The 21586-nt window shown below is 40.8% G+C and overlaps 1 protein-coding gene across 7 annotated transcripts in view; it reads left to right on the top strand.

The window, feature by feature from the left end:
- CLIP1 (CAP-Gly domain containing linker protein 1) overlaps nt 1-21586 on the top strand; it is a 127582-nt gene that overhangs the window by 85246 nt on the left and 20750 nt on the right. For 6 of the 7 annotated variants that reach the window (XM_055322817.1, XM_055322813.1, XM_055322818.1 and 3 more), the window contains 3 exons: nt 5371-5487; nt 7534-7640; nt 13940-14060. In XM_055322817.1, the coding sequence (XP_055178792.1) occupies nt 5371-5487; nt 7534-7640; nt 13940-14060 (345 nt within the window). Of the gene's footprint in view, nt 1-1896; nt 4165-5370; nt 5488-7533; nt 7641-13939; nt 14061-21586 lie in introns of all 7 variants that reach the window. The other variant, XM_055322819.1, reaches the window with a different exon arrangement.

The raw sequence follows: 21586 nt of genomic DNA, 5'->3' as shown, positions 1-21586 counted from the left end.
CAGCAAAACAACAGGCAGAGGCCAAGCAAAGCAAGTGAGTGCTGGAGAAGCAGGGCTCCTATAGGGCATGTTAGAAGCGAGGGTTCTAGAGAGGGCTTTTGTAGGGCTTTTATATGTCCCCGGAAAGCACTCTGAGCTCCCTGGCAGGGAAGCTGGAGACAGGGGCTGTGAGGAAACATCCTGTTATTAAATAGAATAGAATGTAATACATTAAATTTCATTTTATGGCATCAGGATCATATCTGCAACCCAGTATATTTTTTTACTCTGGTAAGATAATGAAGTTCAACTGTCCTGCCAGTATTTAATTTTTTCCTGCCACCATTGAACTTGCTCAAAGAAAAGTAAATACTTGTCTTTTATTATTTTTAATGTTTGTCTAGGAGTTTGGTAAAAAGGAAATGTAAAAGAGCATACGTAAGACATGAAACAAATCCCACCTAAAACTTAATTAAATTGGACTATGACATAACACGTGCTATGTATATATACGTGCACTCTCTCTCCTCTCCATGCCGCCCTCAAGGCTTTGTCTTTCCCTATAGAACATCTCCAGCTTTATGAGCCATTTAACACTAGATATAATTTCCAGACCTTTTGTCTTTGTGGTTCCCTTTATCTGGACAGACTCCACTTTTTTTAATGTTTTCCTTATAAATGTTGCAGTCTGACCAAACCACAGCATTCTAGTTTGTGTAAAGGCTCATGAATTTTGCTTACTGATGTTTTAAATTAAAAAAAATTTTTTACAAGGGTTATTTGGTTAGGATTGTTCTCTTCCAAAGTTGTCTCAATACCTGATTTCTATGGATTTCAGTGTTTGTCAACAACAGTGGCCCACAGATTTTAATCTGATGAAACTTAAGATGTTTTCCTCTGGGAAAATTTATATTCTCAGCAAGTTTTTATATAAGGTATTAGGAGGTTCATGGAACCTACAAAATTGCTGCATTTCCTCATTTAAGAGCTGGTGATCTGTAGCTGTGCTGTCCAAGATACTAGCCATTGGCCACATCAATTTGAGTTTGAATTTGTTAAATTTTAATAAATTACAAATTTAACTTCTCAGTTGTACTCACTAGACTTCACGTGCTCACAAGCCACACACATAATCAGAGACTACCATATTCATTCAGATAAAGAAACTCACACCACTGCAGGAGGTTCTGGAAAGCACTAGTATAGATAATGTGGTCAAGTCATTTTATAAACCAGTATATATATATGTATGTATATGTGTGTGTATATATATATATATATATGTATGTATATGTATGTATGTATGTATGTATGTATTTTTTAAACCCATTTATTTTAGTCACCAAAGCTTAGCAAATTGGTCTATACTTTTAATAAGTTATATGTAATATTGGGATCAAGTTAGGCCAGTGATTGTCCTTTAGAAAGTTAAGGTCTTGTAGTTAGTTTGAAAAGCAATAGTTTATTTTCCCTCACCTTTTCCCTCCCTTTTTTGATTAAAACATACTCACTTTTTGTAGTTCTCTGGATTGTATTTTTTAAAATTCTTTTCTGAATTCTTCCAACAATAGAAATAATTGGGAAGTTGGAAGGGCAGGAAAGAATCTCATCCCCTGATATCAAAGTCAAAAGATTGTTTTTACCTCATAGGTGCCACTCAGGGATGATTTCAAAAATGTTGCAAAGATAAACCAGTGGGTAGACTAGCACTTGGCAACACTAAACCTGCTTTGTATTAACCTTTTGTGGGCTCTTTTTATCTAGGTTTCCCCTCTTGTTATCTAGATAGTTTCTATGACAGTTACTGTTTAAAAAATTTCAAACTTTTATGATTTAGGTTACATTAAGTTATTTGGGCTCGCATTTGTCTGCTTGACTTCATTTTGTTTCCATTCTTTCCATCTTTTGTTTCTGTAGTCGCTAACTTATTTGTTAACATCAGCCAAAAAAGAAATTGAACTAATGTCAGAAGAGCTGAGGGGTCTGAAATCAGAGAAGCAGCTTCTTGCACAGGAGGGGAATGCTTTAAAGTTAGAAAAAGGTTCACTTTTATCAAAGCTGGTAGAGGTGGAGGCCAAAATAACTTTACTTCAGGAAGATCAACAGAAACTGTGGTTGGTAAATGAAACTCTTCATTTAGAAAAAGAGAAAGCCTTAGAAGAAAAGCAAGATGCTGAAAAGCTTCATCAGCAGGAACAGCTCCATAAAGAAGCTTTGGTGGTTGAGAGAGAGCAATTACTACGAGAAGTCAATATTGCACAGGCAGAACTTTTGAAGGTCAGTAAGGAAAATGACTCTTTGCAGGTTTCCAGAGCAAACTTGCAGGCACTCATAGAAGAGCTCCACCTCAGCAAAGATACTTTGATTGCTGAGTCTAAGAAGGATCAGGAAGAAAAAGATCACCTGGAGGATCATATCAAGAAGCTTGTTACTGAAAATCTTGCCTTGGCTAAAGATAAAGATGAAATTATTCAGAAGCTCCAGAGCTCTTATGAGGAACTAGTCAAAGATCAGAAAACCTTGGTGCAGGAGATTGAAGATCTCACGACTGAGAAAAAGTCAGCTTTGGAGAAGCAGTCAGGTCTTGATAACATGTGCATAGCCTTGAAAGTGGAAAGAGAAAATCTTCTCCAAAGCAGCAAAGATCTGCAGTTTGAGAAGGACATGCTTCTTCAAGATCGAGAAAAGCTGAGTGCCAGCTTGGAGGCCGCCATCCAGATCAAGCAGCTGCTCAGCACGGAAGCCAGTGGGCTCCGCACACAGCTGGACGATGCCCAGCGGGCTCTGAGAAAGGATGAGCTGGAGATGAGGCAGCTTCAGGCTACAAATACCAGCCTCAGCAAGCTCCTGGAAGAAATCAAGACCAGTCGGGAGATCACAGACTCGGAGTGCATCCAGCTTCTGCATGAAAAAGAAACCTTGGCTTCATCCGAGAGAAGACTCTTGGCTGAAAAAGAAGAACTTCTAAGTGAAAACAGACTCGTCACTGAAAAGCTGAAGAAATGCTCAGAAGAGGCCACCCAAATCGAAGTGAGCCTGAACGAGAAGATCACTTACCTGCTTTCTGAGAAGGAGGTGGTATGTCAGAAAATTGCAAAACTCAAAAAGCAGCATGACAGTCTCTTGAAGGAAAAGTCTGTCTTGGAAATGCAAAATGGAGATTTGCTTGCAGAAAGAGAGAATTCCATGAAAACCATGGGAGACCTCAAACGGAAATATGATCAGGAGTCTGCCAACAGAAGAATCATCGTGCACGAGAAGATGAAACTCCTCGGTAATCTCGACACACTGAAGAAGGAGCTTCAGGAGAGGAAAAGGGAAAACCAGGAGCTGGCGGCCACCAAGTGTGATCTCTCTCTGATGTTGAAAGAGGCTCAAAATGCTAAGAAGAGTCTAGAAAAAGAGCACACGAGCATCCTGCAAGCAAAGGAGAGTCTGAATGCTGAACTTCAGACTTGCTGTTCGGAAAAGAGCATCTTGCTACGGGACGGGCTGAGCCTGCAAGAAGAGTGTCAGAGACTAAACGAGGAGATCCACAGAATACAGCAGTCCTTCATCCTGGAAAAAGAAGCCAGAGCACAGGAAAACGAGTCCTCCCTGTATGAAAACAATAAACTTCACGGGAGGGTGGTGCTCCTAGAGCAGGAGCTGGAAGAATTAAGAGGGTGTACGAAGCAGCTGCAGTCTGAAAAGTTTGCACTCGTCCAAGAGAAGACCAAGTCTGAGCAGAAAGTGGTAGAGATAATTAAGGAGAAGGAACTCCTGAGTGCAGAAACGGCCCAGCTTGCTGCCAATATAGAGACTCTAAAGAGTGATTTCACCACCTTGTCCAAGTCCAAGTTAGAGCTGCAGGAGCTACACAGCTACCTCACCAAGATCTTGGACGACCTCCGGCTGAAGCATGAGATGACTCTGGCTGATCGCATCAAGGTGGTGCAAGACAACAAGAACCTCTTGGCCGAGAAGAGAGACATGATGCTGACGAAGGAGGAGCTCCTGAAGGAGAAGGAGAAGCTGGCAGAAAGCTACTTCATCCTTCAGAAAGAGATTAGCCAATTGGCCAAAACCAACAGCCATATCTCAGCCAACCTCCTAGAATCTCAAAATGAAAACCGTATTTTGAGGAAAGACAAGAGCAAGCTCACTCTTAAAATTAGAGAGCTCGAGACTCTTCAGTCATTTACGGTAAAATGGGAGGGTCAGGGACCAGACCTGGACTACTAACCCCGTGTACTAACTTCCCAGCGCCCCGGGGGGCTTGGGGTCTTGTCTTCTTTGTGGCCACCTGAGGAAATGCACCCCGCCCCCGCCAACACACTTTCGCAGTTGCTCATGTGTCTCAAGCTCATGTGTTTGTTCCCACCTGAAGGGGCAGTTCTTTACTAAATCTCTAATTGCAGTTGTCTTTCCCTGTTGGAAAGAATTGTAAACTGTGAATAAAAAGGATATATGTTTTAATTTAAGGAGACATTTTCTTCAAAAAGTCAGCTGTGGTTCTTAAAGGATTAAGAACAAGAGTAAAATGGGCACATTGTGAAACATAGTATCTTCTGTTTGACTTTTAACTGTTTCCTTGTGTCTGTCCATTTGGAGTTGGAATACTCCAGTGAGCTCTCCATGGCTGGTGGTGGGGAAGGCATAAGGCAGAATTTCCATAAGTTTTGTTAGACCACATGAACTTATAAGCAAGTGCCTAAGAATGTTTTATTTTTTATGAAAAACAAGAAATAAACACAAAATTTTATTTCTTATAATTATTTTTATTTTTATATTTTATCAGCTAAGGTTTTGTGTCCATATGCACATTATCTTTTTTATTCACAGCCATGTTTATATTCATTACCACAGCTTCCTTCATAGACTTTTCCATTTAATGCTTCTCATTAAACACTTGAGCCTTATGTTAATAATTGCCCAAATAATTTTTATTTTTACTTGAGAAATTACCAACCTAAATGACAAGTGATTTCAAAAGCCCCAAATCTGAAATAGCAAAGAATAGTATTTCAAACATACAGCAATAAATATGATTAAGGGAAAATTCAGCTACGTAAGGATGTTGCTGTTTATTATCACTGAATGTTTCTCTCAAATATAGGTCAGAATGATGGGCGTGACAGTATAACTTTGGAGCTTGGAAGACAGGTTTAGAAGGGTCTGAAAATACACAGATGGTATATTGCAGTTGGCTTGTTTGAAGAATGGCATGGAAAGGGTCTGTAACTCTCTTCCCCTTTCACGTCTGTCTGTTTGCCTTGGCATCGGATTGGTGACTGGCCCTTAACCTTAGCCACACAGACAGTGAGGGCTGCCCGAGCAGCACAGCCTGAGCATCCCCAGCAGGCTTGCTCAGGTCTGCCCTCATTTCTCACAGAGCTTTTTTATATTCAGGCTGCTCAAACGGCAGAAGACGCCATGCAGATAATGGAACAGATGACCAAAGAGAAGAGTGAAACTCTGGCGTCCTTGGAGGATACCAAGCAAACAAATGAAAAACTACAGAATGAAGTAATCAGATTTAAATGGCTTTTTGTACAAAGGACAGCTTATCGACTTCATGGAATGCTTGATCACTAACTTGGGATTGTTTATTTTTTTGAAGTATGGCCTCATGCAGGTTGGATCTGTGTTAGTGGAGTCGAATGTACACCAGGAGCACAATAATATTAAATAAAGTGTATTACTTCATTATTCACTTAGTGGGATCAACGTTTAAAGAAGTGAGGGGAAAACCCTGATAGTGTGGCTTTGTGGTACCTTCAATGATGGAATTGATGAGAGAGGTACTCATGACACTCTCTTGTTTTTGTATCTTTTATCTTAAATCACACACGTTTTTTTTCCTCAACTCTTTCCCAGCATGAGCCACTAAATTCCACTTCTCAGCTCTGAGTTTGACATAGACCTTTTCTTGGCCTCATTCAGCCCTGGTTGGTTCCCTTCTGTGTCCTCTCCAATCAGCCACTTCTGGGTCTCAGACTAGTGGCATCGAGATCACTTTGATTCTTTCCAAAGGAGCATATTTCTCATTCCTGGACCCATTTTTTATTCCCCTGCTCCCCACTCCCAGCTCCTCCAACCCTTTCTTTGGGAAGCAGTTACCTCTCAACCCTAAGCAGATTGATTCACCAGAGTAGATACGTGAAGTTCCATAGAACTTCAGATACTTTTAAAAGGGATGGTCAGGTGAGACATTAAGGAATCAAAGCAGGGGAAGGGCTAGCCACATTGAATAGCTGCTTCATAGAGGCTAGACCTCATTATGGAAGATCAGAGATGGAGATCTGGAAAGATATGCACATTTTGAGATAATTATAGGGTGAATAAAACTAGATATAGAAGAAGGTACATTTACAAAATTGATAGTCCTGAGAAAAGAAGAAAAAGCATTAAAAAAATAATCACAGAAGCTAAATGAGAAGATTTTAGGAATATATTTAATTTTTGAGGATAGAATCAGGGAGAATTGTGTTTTCAAGACACAGCCCTTGGTGTCCTTGTCACAACCAGAATACAAGACTGGATGAATAATTTTTTGGGACCCATTGCAATACTTGGTTTTTCTTGCTCTGTGAATCTGGAATTCCAGATTCCTCTATTTAGTTGTAGAGGGCATTAAAAGGAATATCATGATGGTAAAGCTATCAAGGCACTGTTTAGGACTCCTGACTGGTGGCATGTAATGTGGCAAAGGTATCTCTGACTGTAGGGGATGACTACCCAAGTCCCAGGAAGCCACCGTGGCATCAGAAAACATACCCTGGGCAATGATGGCTCGGAATGAGCTCCCTATCCTTGCTAGAGGCTCCTCACCTAGAACTCCTGTCACCTGCCAGAGCCTGTATAGTTGGTCGTATCCTCACTCATCCCAGGAACATGTCCAGTTTTCCCACCAGGGCCAGGCCCTGAGCTGGCTGCATTCCCTGTGGGCCCGTGATAGGGCTGGACGAATGTGAGTGCTTTTCTGCCTCACTGCATGGCTTTCTTCTTTTCAGATCCAAGTTAAGATGGATAACCAAATATTCTCCTACCTACAGATACTTGATTAAAAAAATTCTTATAGTCAGAACTCCGTCCATTTGGTACTAAAGTTGACAAATACATCCAAAATTACTAATCTGTGGGAAAGGAAAGGGATTTTTGTTTTTATTACAAAGAGTAATTCTTGCTGATGTCATGCCTTTGGAACTTATTTCTTGTGGGCCTTTTTTGTTGTTTTAAGAGGGGTCATACTTGAATAGTAGGTTCAATCGTAAATATTGAGAATTGTACACGAAATGAAAGCAAACTTTTGTTGTAATCCACATACCAATTTAGTTTGACAGTTTGGCCGGGTGTACAGGAAATGTCTGACTAAATATAAGGGGGAGGTTTGCAGTTTGTAATAGATGTGGTTGTTTGTCATCTCCTCACCTGGTGACTTTTTCTGTATTTTTTTTTTTCAAGTGACTAATTTCGTCTTTTTAGTGCCCATTTGCATGAATAATTTGTCTATCCAGTCATGTCCCTGGAAAATGAAATCATTTCATTCAGTTTTTTTTCTTGGTCTTTAAGTTGGATACACTTAAGGAAAACAACTTGAAGAACGTGGAAGAGCTGAACAAATCAAAAGAACTTCTGACGGTAGAGAACCAAAAAATGGAAGAGTTTAGGAAAGAAATGTAAGTTCATCTCCTTTGAGATAAACTATGGGACTTAATATTGCAAAAGTGAAAACGATACTAGTTATTTAAAAAAAATAGCTTGACAAGTACTTAAAGTAAAAAATAATTCTCCCCTTTCTCCTCCCCAATGCTCCCAGCACGCCTGAGATGTAACTTACCTATAGCCACTTACCTGTTAGGTAGCTAAGTCACACCGATAGTTGGGTTAAAGGATCAAAGCAAAATGTGTGCTGGCTGACAAGTAAAGATGTTTGGGATTGGAATATGACTTGATGAATAAAATACAAGAGGAATGAGTTTTTTTCTAAAGCACCATGCATTTTTTTTTAAGATTTTTATTTATTTATTCATGAGAGACAGAGAAGCAGAGACAGGCAGAGGGAGAAGCAGGCTCCCTGTGGAGAGCCCAATGCAGGACTCGATCCCAGGACCCCAGGATCATCCACTGAGCCACCCAGGCGCACCAAGCAGTGTACTTTAAAGGATCTGAAACCTCAGACCCTTTATTAATAAATCTCTCAAAGCCCTTCCTGAAGCGAGAAAGAAAACCTGTCACTCTCAAGCATATTAATAATCTTGATTTTTAAGAGGAATCAAACCTCTTGGTATGGAAACAAGATGAAAGAACTCTGGAAGAATCTTTTCTTTCTTTTTTTTTTTTTTAAGATTTTATTTATTGGGGATCCCTGGGTGGTTCAGCAGTTAGTGCCTGCCTTCAACCCAGGGTGTGATCCTGGGGTCCCAGTATCGAGTCCCGCATCAAGTTCCCTGCATGGAGCCTGCTTCTCCCTCTGTCTGTGTCTCTGCCTCTCTCTCTCTCTCTCTGTGTGTGACTATCATAAATAAATAAAAATTTTAAAAAAAGATTTTATTTATTTATTCATGAGAGACACAGAGAGAGGCAGAGACACAGGCAGAGGGAGAGGTAGGCTCCATGCAGGGAGCCCGACATGGGACTTGATCCCTGGTCTCCGGGATCAGGCCCTGGACTGAAAGTGGCGCTAAACCGCTGAGCCACCCAGGCTGCCCTAGAAGAATCTTGGTAATGGAGGTTAACCACCAGTCTACTACATCAGTTTCAGGTAGACAGGCTGGCCATGTTTCCTTTGTCAGCACCACCTCCAAATCCTTGCCTTTCAAGTCTGATACTCATAATTATTGCTGTTTATCTGGCATTTTAAATGATAGTTTCAGTGTAGATTTCATTTACTCTTCAGAGAGCTGTACCATACCAACTATGTGAACCTCAACATTTAAAGCCAGTTAATGAGGTAAACGTTTGAGTGTCTTCCATGCTAGGAAGGATACAAGGATGGATTTATATGGCTCCTGCCCTTCCAGGGCTTAAATTATTTACTTCTAGTTCTGATCAAACAGAAGCATCAGTTCCAAGTCACCATCCTCAATACGATTTTTTTTTTCTTTTCTCAATACAATTTGTTGATCAAGCTTGGACTAAACCTGCTACATGTTGGTTTCTAAGAGTTCCTAAAATCCCCCAAGAAAGAATCTCATCTGAGTGATTCAGGTGGCAAGTGATTAATCCTTTCCTCAGTCATAGTTCATGTTTTTGTATTTAATTTTTATTTAAATTCCAGTTAGTTAACATACAGTGTAATGTTAGTTTCAGCAGTACAGTGTAGTGATTCAGCACTTCTGTACCTCAGTCTTAGTTTCAATGATACTTGATACTTTTCTAGACGATGTTTATTTTATTTTATTTTATTTAAATTTTTATTTATTTATGTTAGTCACACAGAGAGAGAGGGGGTGGGGGCAGAGACACAGGCAGAGGGAGAAGCAGGCTCCATGCACCGGGAGCCCGACGTGGGATTCGATCCCGGGTCTCCAGGATCGCACCCTGGGCCAAAGGCAGGCGCTAAACCGCTGCGCCACCCAGGGATCCCCTAGACGATGTTTAGATAGATCCCACTACTTCTGTTCACGTACACAGATTTCTCAGTTTATAGTTGTGCTCGTGGACATCAGGAAGAGCTTGCATTTCTCGGCCTTCTTAAGCTACATCACAGAGAGAGAAAGGTCACATGATGGGAAACAGAGACACCATCAGCTCCGAGAGGGTAGCCCCAGGTCCGTTTTGGGAATCTCCCCTGTGACACAAGTAATTAGGCTGACCTAGAGAGTTTGGAGCACTGTTGACTTTAGTTCATTTGTGTCACAGGCAGCTGGTGAGGGAGGATCTGAGGAGCAGGAGAAGATTCCTTAACCAACCTCCCACTGCCATAATCCCACCTTTGAGCTCTCTGGGCTATACTAGGTAATGGAGGGGCAGGGCCAGCATGACCTAGCCAAGAGAGCTCTTGGGAATTTGATAAAACTCTTTCCTACAGGATTATTCAGGAGTCTCTCGTAATGGCCATTGCATTGGTCTAGTATTTAAGCATTCACCGTCCTCATTAGATCTCTGTGTCATGTCACCCACTTCCAATTAGTATGGGGTGGTTTTACCTCTGTTATGAGAATGTTTTGTGCTTTTCTTTGAATGATTCCATTGAATAATAAAAGCTTAGCCTCCTGGCTATGGACACAGAGGATCATGAGCAAAAGACTGTGGCCCATGCCGCTGCCTCTCTAATCTTGGCCTGTCCTCCTCCCTGGAGCCATTGTCCCCACATCTCTGACCACTGAGGAGGGGAGTAGCTTGGCTGAGGAGGAGTCAGGACCATCAGGCAGACAGCCTGTGCTGCTTTTGCTTCTACACCTTTTTTCTGGCCTACCAGGCCTGGGGGAATCACCCTTTCTGTTGGTAATCTGGCACACCGTGGCTAGGGTTCTTAGGCAGGAGGGCAGAGCAGTAGGAGACACCAGGGACAGGCTTCAGAAGCTGGTGGAGAGAGTAGGAGGAGTAGGTTGAAAGCCCCTGCCCCCAGTGACTCTGTTCCCTGACCTAGACTTGGCCACATTTCAGGGACCATCTAAAATAAATATACTACATAATGGGAATGGGGATCATGCTTCTCAAAAAAAAAAAAAAAAAAGGCACGGGGGCAGTCATTTTACCATTCTTTCATTCCTCAGGACTCAAAGCTAGAGAATGAGCTGCTGATTGTTTCTCTGTGGTTCAGCATGTATATGGGGCACTCTGTGTCCTTTAGAACTTCCCTGGTATCTCCCCTAGGATTTCAGTTCCTGGAGGAAAATGGACACCAGTTTAGACACTGGAGTTCTAACTGGAACTACCTCCTACGGAATATTGCCCTTGGTGCTGGAAACCAGAGCTTGTAGCTAAGTGTTCTTTCTATGCTATTTACTAGACTGATTTTAGAAAAACTTGGTTTAGGTTAGCCAGCTCCTATTATCAGGTGGAGTGAGGAAATAAAATGTTTTCTCTCTGACATATAATTTTGAATCTTAGGGAAAATGATATAAGTAGTTTAATTATTGTATTTACTGGCACAGTAATAAATCTAGTATAGATTTAGCATGGCGATTAATAGATTTATAATAGACTTATAACTACAGTGTTTGCAAGTCAATGTGAACAATATGTATTTGCCTCTCCATTTGTGTGTTTTTTTTTAAAGATTTTAAATTTTTGTATTTACTGGCACAGTAATAAATCTAGTATAGATTTAGCATGGCGATTAATAGATTTATAATAGACTTATAACTACAGTGTTTGCAAGTCACTGTGAACAATATGTATTTGCCTCTCCATTTGTGTGTTTTTTTTTAAAGATTTTATTTATTTATTCATGAGAGACACACAGAGAGAGGCAGAGATATAGGTAGAGGGAGAAGCAGGCTCCCTGCAAGGAACCTGATGGTGGGTATTAATCCCAGGACCCTGGAATCGTGCCCTGAACCAAAGGCAGATGCTTAATCACTGAGCCACCCAGGTGCCCCTCCCTCTCAGTTTTAAAACTGAGATAGTCTTCTGTCATGTAGAAAGAAAGATAGCTTTAAAAATTGTTAGAAATACTTGTAGGTATTTTCAGAATTATTGCCTAGAGTATTTCTGGAAATTGAGCTGTGAGAGCCTCCTCTATGAAATGCATGTACCCTGCTACACTCTAAAGAAAAATGGAAAGGTGTTTCTATATTCGAATCACAAGTGAGGTCCATCACCAGTTTTAACTCCAGTTCTCTTCTACAACTTACTGGCTTTATGATTTGGGGAAAATCTCTTACTTCCCTGAGCTTCAGTTTTCTCATCTTTAAAATATAAATAAAAACAAACAAAAAAAATAAAAAAATAAAATATAAATAATATTGGCCTCATTGGGGTTTGAGGACTGATTGAGAAAATGTTCATGAAAGCATTTTATCGATTTTACATTGAACAAATATTGCTTTTTTAGATCAATACTTTAGGACATTTTGAAATTTCTTTGACTCCTTATTTTAATTTTCTTTAGTGTGGGCCTTTATTTTATTTTATTTATTTATTAATTAAATTTTTTTTAGTTTGGGCCTTTAATAGAAACCACGGATTTAAAAAGCCATTAAGGGGGATCCCTGGGTGGCGCAGCGGTTTGGCGCCTGCCTTTGGCCCAGGGCGTGATCCTGGAGACCCGGGATCGAGTCCCACATCGGGCTTCCGGTGCATGGAGCCTGCTTCTCCCTCTGCCTGTGTCTCTGCCTCTCTCTCTCTCTGTGACTATCATAAATAAATAAAAATTAAAAAAAAAAAAAAATTAAAAAAAAAAAAAAAATAAAAAGCCATTAAGGGGTGCCTGGGTGGCTCAGTCAGTTAGGCATCCAACTTTTGATCTCAGCTCAGGTCTTGATCTCAAGGTCATGAGTTCAAAACCTGCACTGGGCTCCACGCATGGTATGGAGCTTAACTAATAATCATAATCATAATAAACCATTAAAAGATGAAAATCTTTAAGAGACCAAGAGCAGGATCACAAACATATCACTGACAGGCTACCCAGATGCTGAGACCAAATAGCTCCTAAGGAAGACAGTGACCACCTAGGAATAAAAGATTTGACTTAGGATGATTTCATCCTAAGTAAAATCTTCAGATTTGTCAAGAATTGATGGACTTTGGCCAGAAGGTGAACTTGAGCTGTAGTTGTAGAGTGTGTGTTTGTGTGTGTGTGTGTGTGTGTGTGTGTGTGTGTGTATCCATAATTAAAATCAACCCTCCTAGCTTTTGAATGACTGGAAGCAAAGATTACTTCTCTGTTTTTCTTCACTTGCTAAGTAGACGTCTCTGTAAAACACCTAATTTAACGTGCTAGCAGAATTCTTGTGTAGATTTCTTCCCCTAAATCTTACCCCAGTATGCATATTATAGGTGGATGGAGAATTAAAACTCAAACTGAAGATGCCAGGCATTGCCACCCATTAGACAATTGATGTTAAAAATAGATATGTTCCTGCATCAGCAGATGGATTCATACCCAGAGGACTTGATTCAGGATTCAGCCATGTATGACAGCTTCCTAAATGGAGTTGAGCCAACACAGACTTAAATCTCATAGTGGCATCAAAACCTTCTCTGACAGAAAACTAAAATCCAGTGATCAGATAAAGTATTTTCAATATCCATGTGTAAAGGATGATAATATGAGATGTATATTTTGTATAATTTTAATTGTCAAGATGTTTAATAAGTGTACTTACCCTGTGCACATTCTGTATGCTGATGTTCATGATATAGGTCCGCAGGCTATCTTTTTATTTGCTACTTTTAATTACAACTCAGCATTGTGGAAAGAATACAGTCAAAATGAAACACCTGTTATGTAACTGGAAAGCCTCATTTCCTTTGGGCATTTCACCTCAAGAGGCATCCTAAAAATATCTTCAAATTCACGCCAGCACTTGACTCTAACAGATACTGGCAAATGGGACCATTAGATTTTTATTTCTGCCAGAAAAAAAGCCAGATTACGGATCTGTGCAGTCAGAACAGAGTACCTTGGCTTTATCAACATACTGGGTTTTAGCATAATTTTCTAGTGGAAATAGTCCTTAAAGATGAGAGGACTGACCATTTCGCTTGTCATTTATTTTACAGTAGCATTGCTCTTTGTATGGGGAATGTTGAGAAGTGGGTGAGTGTGGGTGGAGAGAGGGTGGGATGTAGTGTTTATCAGGCTTAAAAAAACCATGTAATGATTGTGGGTGGCAGTCCTCCTCCTGAGAGGTGAGAGCCATTCAGCCCCTTCGTCCAGAGATACTGTGGCCTCCTGTTGTTATAGATCCCATTGGGCACGTGACCCAGATATATTTTCCTCAGTGCTGTGGAGCTGGTTGTCTCCCACAGTTTCCTTGCCTGTCTTGTTTCTATGGTAACCCTGCACTCACTGTCCTTGCAGAGAAACCCTCAGGCAGGCATCAGCTCAGAAGTCCCAGCAGCTTTCGGCTTTGCAAGAAGAGAACGTGAAACTTGCTGAGGAGCTGGGGAGAACCAGGGACGAAGTCACAGGTCATCAGAAGGTCAGTGGGTCCGGGGTGGGGAAGGGTGGGCAGAGGTGAGGGGACGTGCCCAGCTCTGCCACGCTCCCATCTGCTGTTGTTGGCAGGATGCTCGGAGGCCCCTCCATGTGGTTGGCTCATTCCGAATGGGATTTCAAGTTGCCTGTGTGATGTCTCCTTGCTTTCAAGTGTGCTGCTGTAGGACTTAGGATAGGAGTTGACAGATTCTTAAAACAACAACAACAAAAACAACAACAAAAAACACCCCAAAAATCCCAGTAGCAACACAGGGAACTTGTAAGGAAGTGGAAAATAAGACCTCTGTTAGGCAATCTCATAGCAATGCATTTAAATGGAAAGGAACAATATCTTCTCCCTACTATTGCCCGGATTCCAAAATTACTTTTCTCCTAAGATTCTTTGTTTTTTTCTTTCATCAGAATTGGCTTGAAGGAATCAAATTCCCAGGATAAGGGTTTGGTGTGGGGGTTGGCAGCTGTTTTTAAATAGAACTCTCCTTTTCTTTAAAAAAAATTTTTTTAAAGCATTTCCTAATGGAACTGTGTATGTCTGTGCAGTTGTGTGCGTTGACATGCGGTATGTCACCTGGAATGGGCTAACCACAACCCATTTGCTTCATACTTAAATCACAAAGATTTCTGATAAGTTTATTAAGTAGTGAAACAAAACTGATTTTAAAGAATGCTGTACGCTGCTTTTTATTCTTTCTTAGTTGAATCAAAGTGGTAAATTGTCAGTCACATCTGGCCTCAGCAGAATCTTAAAATGAGATTTTTAAGAGAATTTTACTGTGTGGTCATTAATTCTTGCTTTATACTTTAAGAGAATTTTTTTCCCCCAGCATACTTTGCAAAGATTAATTCTCAGGATGGAGTCATTTGGAGGTAATTATATTGAGAACCCAATGACATGGTGCAGTTTGTGATAAAAGCACTTTTTGGAGAGTTGATTTCCGATATTAAAGTCTTCATTCTAGCTTTCCATGATATTTCTCACAAAAGAAATGCCACATCTCTCCAGACTCCAGGATGGCAATGATGCTTTGGTGATATTAGCTCACATTTACTGGCTCTTACACTGTGACAAGCACAAATAAATGATAGCTGTCCTATCATTTAATCTTTACAATAATTCTAGGAAATGGCTCACTCTGTCATTATTTCTACTTGTAAGAGAAGAAATAGATACATAAAGATAGTAATTTGCTCACCCTCAGTCAGGGACTAGTGTCACGAAATGTTTGCCATCTTCTGATTTGGATCAGGGAAAGTTAACTTAAATAAAGCCTTATCCTTTGGTGAGAACCTGGAGTTCGTGAAAAGTAGGAGCCCTTTGACCAGATGAGATCTTTTTTTTTTTTCTTGGCACAGAGAGCACTGATTAGCTCTCTCACTGTGTCTGTAAGTTCTTAAAAGAGAAGGATCTCTAAGAGGTGTCTCACCTGACTTCATGGAATATCTCTGTTAGAGCAGATTCCAGACGTGGGAGGAACACGGAGGGATCATCCTCTCATGTTGTGACCTTAACTGGACTGCTGATTATATTTCTTGCTTCTTCCGGTCACTCAGAACTGGAAAGCAGTGGAAGGGAGGCAACCTTCCTCTGGGATGGGAAGGCAGGGCTCCCTCCCTCCCATGCTCTTCTCTTGCATGTTGGCATTTGAATTGCCTTCCTTTTGAAAAGGTTTTGTCACTAGAAATTTGAAAGTCAGTGACTTCAAAGGGTGTTACAGAACAGCTCGTGCAAGGATCAAATAAAAAAAGTGACTTCTCTTTAAAGGACAGGTTGTTAGGCCCTTACTAGTTCTGTGTTTTATTCAGGAGAGAAAGGAGTATGAACTAGATAATAGGCTTCAATGGTAGAACTTGTTAACCATGATGTTGATTACCAAGGAGGATTATGGGTAATTCTTCCCCTGAAATAAACACAAATATTAATAAATACACACACATATATATAGTGTCTGTGTATATTTATTTCAAAAGAATGGAGAGAATCACCCATCTAAAATAATTTAGAAGCAACATTAGTCTACAGAAGACTGATTAATTCATTGGCTCTGTTACTCTTACTGTGTAATCTTCAGGAATTTAGAGTACTGCTTACTTCTGTAAAATCACAAATTTCACTTTATTGTAGTCACGCCAAATTATTGACCAACTATGTTTAGAAATATACTACAGAGCCACCACGTTTGGCAGAAACTCTTTTTTTAAAAAAAGAGAATTTTAATTGTATTCCTACAGAAACATTACTTTCTAAACTGAAGACAGTGGAGATGAAGTTGATAGGGCATGGGTAAATACCAACCCAGGACTTGAGTTCTATCCTGATTGCTTTATTTAGTGGCATTGTAATTCACGGAGCATTTATGGAGCTGATGGCTTTATCTGTTTCACAGAATCTTCACAGAATCTGTTTCACAGAGGACATGCCTCTGAGATAAGAAGATTATTTTGTAGACAAGGGGAGGTCCAAAAGTGGACCAATATGCCAAGGACACACAGGCATTGGAGCCAAAACCTGTACTAATGGCAGACTAACTCGGAAGCCTGTTTCCCTGCTCCTAGCTTATGCTGAGAATAAAACTTACTTTTACTTACTTCATAATTATTACTGTTAAGATGAAAAAGAAAGAAAAACTTGTGAGCTAGGAATGTAGCAGGTAGGGGTCAAGCAATTGAGAAATGCACTCTCAAAAAATTTTTTTTTCTGCTTCAAATATTTATTTTGCTTAGAAAGCCCAAATCACTTGCATCTTCAGCATCTCACTGGGATTACTTCTTTCATGATGAGGGCTATTTGATTTCCTGTTTGTCAATTGGATGTGAGGTTATTTATTGAAATAAAAGAATCCCTGCCTCCTTGAGACAGTGGTTTTATAGAACATACTCTCTTTTTATCAATTAAAATGTAGGATATTCTGAGATTAGGAGGGGTGATCATGAGCAGGACTGGTTGGTCAAAGTTGAGGAGTGGTGTTCGTTTCTGCTTTTTGATAGGAATTCTCGTCTGACTTGATTGACTAGTGGGCATCGTGCACCCCCATGAAGAAGTATTCTAACAGTTGGAAGGACTCCTCTATTTGTTCCTAGTTCTCTAGAACAGAGCTGGCAAAGCCAGAAACAAAACCCACGTGTCTGCATTCTTTTTTGTCTGCTCTCCCCATCAGACATTCTCCTTTCCAAAGGGAATTGTAGAAGTTGCCTTTCCCAAGTGGAGTACTTATTTTAGGGGCACAGAGGAGCAAAATCCAGGGTCAGTTGGGACTGAGAGAGGCTTGATTTATCCAGCATCAACTGTGACAGAAATCTCTACAGTCAACAGAGTGCCCTGTCTTTGAAAAAGGAATATATTAGATTGAACCATATGAAATTGCTTTTGTTTTGCAATTTCGTATTGTTCAGCCTCATGGTTAGCATAACTTACCTCTTCTTGATAACTGACAATTATGAAAATTGTCACATAATTGCCATTGTCTGTTGGCAGTACTTCACTTTCCTGCCTGATGGCCTGACTGGTTTCATGCTGCTTCAGGTTTTGTATGTGTAAATGCATGTAACAAACTTTACTCTTTTAGCCATTTTATAGTATATAATTTGGTGGCATTTGGCACATTCACTATGCAGTGCAGTCATCACCTCTGTCTAGTTCCAGAACATTTTCATCACCCCAAAAGGAGACCCTATGCCCATTGAAGTCGTTACTTGCCATCACTCCCTCCTCCTCACCCTGGCAACCACTAATCTATTTTTTGTCTCTATGGATTTGCCTGTTCTGGATGTTTCATACAAATGGACTCATAGGGACACCTGGATGGCTCAGTGGTTGAGCGTCTGCCTTTGGCTCAGGTCGTGATCCTGGGGTCCTGAGATTGAGTCGTTCATCAGGCTCCCTGAAGGAAGCCTGCTTCTCCCTTCACCTATGTCTCTGCCTCTTCCTCTGTGTCATAAATAAATAAACGGACAAACAGACTCATAAAACATGTGACCTTTTGTGACCAGCTTCTTTAATTCAGCATCATGTTTTCAGGGTTCTTCCGTGTTCTGGCAGGTGTCAGTGCTTGCCTCCTTTTCATGGCTGAATGGCATTTTATTGAGTGCATCACATTTTGTTTATGCATCTGCTCCAAGTGTTTTAAGGCTCCTTTCTCAATTCAGACTATCAGGGTCCCTCCCAAAGTCTGTCTGCATCGCTGCCTGTAGCTGTGAAGCCTGATTGACACTTTGGATCTTCTGTGGGATGTAAAATCATCATTTTCTTAAATAGCGGTTCCTTTTTTTTTTATTATTTATTTTAGAGAGCACACACGTGTGTGAGTGTGGAGGAGAGAGGGGCAGAGGTAGAGACTCAGGTAGACTCCCTGCTAGATACCTCTTAAAAGTGGTTCTAAATCTTGCCATTCTGTTCATTCACATTTATAGTCCTGTCTTCTTTACTTCCAAACTTTTAAAAGGCATATTTTCTGCTTTTAATTTCACCTCCCGTTTTCTCCCCGATCCCTTGTGATCTGCTCCTCGCCACCACCAGTGTACTATTGAAATGACTCTTGCTTGAGTCATAGCTCACCTTATGATTGCACAAGTGCATGGCTTCCTTTCCATCCCCTGAACATTTGGCACTGCCATCTACATTTTTGACTTTCCTCCTTTGACACCTTCCATGCTGTTGGCTCATGTTTTTCCCATCACACCTGGTCAGCTGCCATTCACATGTCCACTTTGCCATCTCCTCTCCCCCTGTCCCCACGTGGTAAATGTCTCCTCACCGTCAGAGGCCCATCTTCCACCCTCAGGGCTCCCTGCTTCCTGCTCTGTGTTCATGTAGTAGTCTCTACAGCTCCCTTTCACGCTCAGAATGCGGTGTTGTGGCTGTTGCTTATGCTTCTCCCCACACAGGCTGTGAGATGGTGGGAATCCCAGTGCATGGTATGTAGGTTTGAATGAATGAGCGAATGATTAAATGCACACCTCATTTTTAGCCAGGGCCTCAGGATATAGAAATCTTGACTACTCTTTCTACTTTTTCACATGATTTCAGTTACTTCCAGTGTCACAGTTTTGTTACAGAATTGTGGTTACCAGAAGCCTGGTCACCAAATGAGCAAGGTGTGTGCCTCTGTGTGGATAGCATCCAGTGCAAAATGAGGAAGGGTCATATAGCTTCAAGATTAATGGAAATGATACAGAGCATTATTTCCTATAAAACTAATCATCATAATATGAGTTTTCCTATAGAAATAGTCACCTTAAGTAGTTACTTTTGAAACATCTGATAGATTATTTCCAAAGCCCACACGTATTCCCCCTTGTAAGGACTGCAGATACATTGCACTGTCACCACGGGAACAGTGTTGTTTTCTCCCCCTAACCCCTTTCCCAGTTATTTGCAAAATGAGGTTACATTTTTGTTTGTAAAAACTGGACAGGGATTAGATCTCAATAACTGTACTTTATCAATACTTCTTTCTGACAGAGGTTATATTATAGCAAATGCAGTCTACAAAAAATTGGGGCTACCATCTAGATTAATTTATGAATAATTGAAAAATTTTTAAGATTTATTCATGAGACACACACACACACACACACACACACACACACACACAGGCACAGACACAGGCAGAAGGAGAAGCAGGCTCCATGCAGGGAGCCCGACGTGGGAATCAGTCCTGGGTCTCCAGGATCACACCCTAGGCCAAAGGCAGCGCTAAACCGCTGAGCACCCCGGCTGCCCTGCAAATGTTAAATAAGCCTAGGTTCACAGATAGGAATGTTTAGAAAGGGAAAACTATTTTTTTTTTTTTTGAAAACTATTTTTTAAGTAAACTCTACTGCCCAGCATGGGGCTCTAACACATGACCCCAAGATCAAGAGTTGCATGCTCTACCAACTGAACCTGCCAGGTGCCCCAAGGCAACACTTGTTTTTAGCTTGTCATATTTTATTTTGGAAAACAGTGTACATTAGCCATTGTAATTTTAATCTGGGCTCGGAGACTTCCAGACAAGTAGGGCTGAGTGAAGCTGATCACAGAATCTTTCTTCTTCAATATCTAATGAAGAGAACACACTTTCCTGATAATGGGGGTGGTGGGGGGGTAGACTCTAGGAAAATCCAGTAAAGCCAATTGACTTCATGCTGTAAATATTAAAATTGACAACCAAGAAAAGAAACAAGATTGTGGTTTGACTCTGTTGGCGCTGTTCCCAGTAGTAAGAGAAAGAAAATCCTGATTTTTTTTTTTTTTTTAAAGAGAGAACACATGAGAAGAAGGGATGAGGGGCAGAAGAAGAGGGAGAATCCCAAGTAGGCCCAATACCCAGCACAGAGCTCGACATAGGGCTTGATCCCACAACCTCAAGATCATGACCTAAGCCAAAATCAAAAGTTGAATGCTCAACCAACTGAGCCACCCATGTGCCCCCAAATCCTGAGAATTTTTACTCTCCCATCCTTGTGCCAAATCCAGTTTAGAGAAAATGAGATTGAAGAGGTGAATGAATAGCCTGGGAGAAAAGTCACAGAAGAATCTTTGAGAATAGAAGCCCTTTTTGACCATCTCAGGATTTTACCAGCAGCAGAAAGAATTGCTGATTGTCATTTTCCATAGCTAATCAGCAGAGTGGCTTAAGTAAAAAGGATGGTGGGGGAGAGTCCTATCAAATGATAATACATTCACAAGTGAGCAGTCCAGGTGAGTCCTCTACTTCAAGAATGTTCTCAGGGAACCTTGCCCTTTCTTTCTGCTCTGCTGCTACCCTTAGCACATACATGTCATTCTCTTGGTCACCAGGGCTCTTGTACCTCCAGTCATTGTGAAACTTTCCAGGAGGAAGTAGAGGAGGTATGAAGTGGGGAAAGGCAGGAAGGCCTTCTCTTTATATGGGTTTGTCTTTTAATTTGGAGAGGAAAATTCCTATCTCTGTAATAGTGTCGTGTAACCACCTCCAGCCATAAATGAGGCTGCATTCCCTTCTCTGTGAAGGGAAGGCAGCAGAGGAGGTGAGACTAGATGTTGAAAAAGACAGTTTCATAGTATCTGCCTGAGACTGAAGCCTGAGGACATATTCTTGCAGGAATAGAATTACCTTTGTTCCAGAGGGGGCATGAAAAGAAAAATCCATGAAAAAGTCCTCCAACAGATTCTGTACATCTCCTTAAAAGCATTCCCTCCATCCTTGTCCTCGGCCCTCCAGCTACAGAAATGTGTAGACTATGGTGCTCAGTTTTCCAGTGGTACCTTGGAGATGAAGATTAAAGGTCTCAGATAAAGTAGTATGGATATCAGGGAAAATGAATATATCACATGTGAACAAACATAAGGTCTAGGTAGAGCTGCCCATAGTAAGATGAACACTTGAATGCCTCTTGTTCCAAAAGAAGAAAAAAAAAAAAGAATGGAACATAGGAATCCAAAGAAAGATGAGGAATTCAGGCATGAGAAAGCAATGCCCAAAGTGGAATATTGCTTTGTGTTATATAAAAACTTCAGTGACTTAAATGAAGCAAGTGTTCAAAGGATGA

Source organism: Nyctereutes procyonoides, unplaced genomic scaffold (genome assembly GCF_905146905.1).
Source record: "Nyctereutes procyonoides isolate TBG_1078 unplaced genomic scaffold, NYPRO_anot_genome, whole genome shotgun sequence".
In the NCBI taxonomy this organism is placed as follows: domain Eukaryota; kingdom Metazoa; phylum Chordata; class Mammalia; order Carnivora; family Canidae; genus Nyctereutes; species Nyctereutes procyonoides.
Note: the sequence above shows the minus strand (reverse complement) of the source record. Positions and strands in the feature narration are given on the sequence as shown.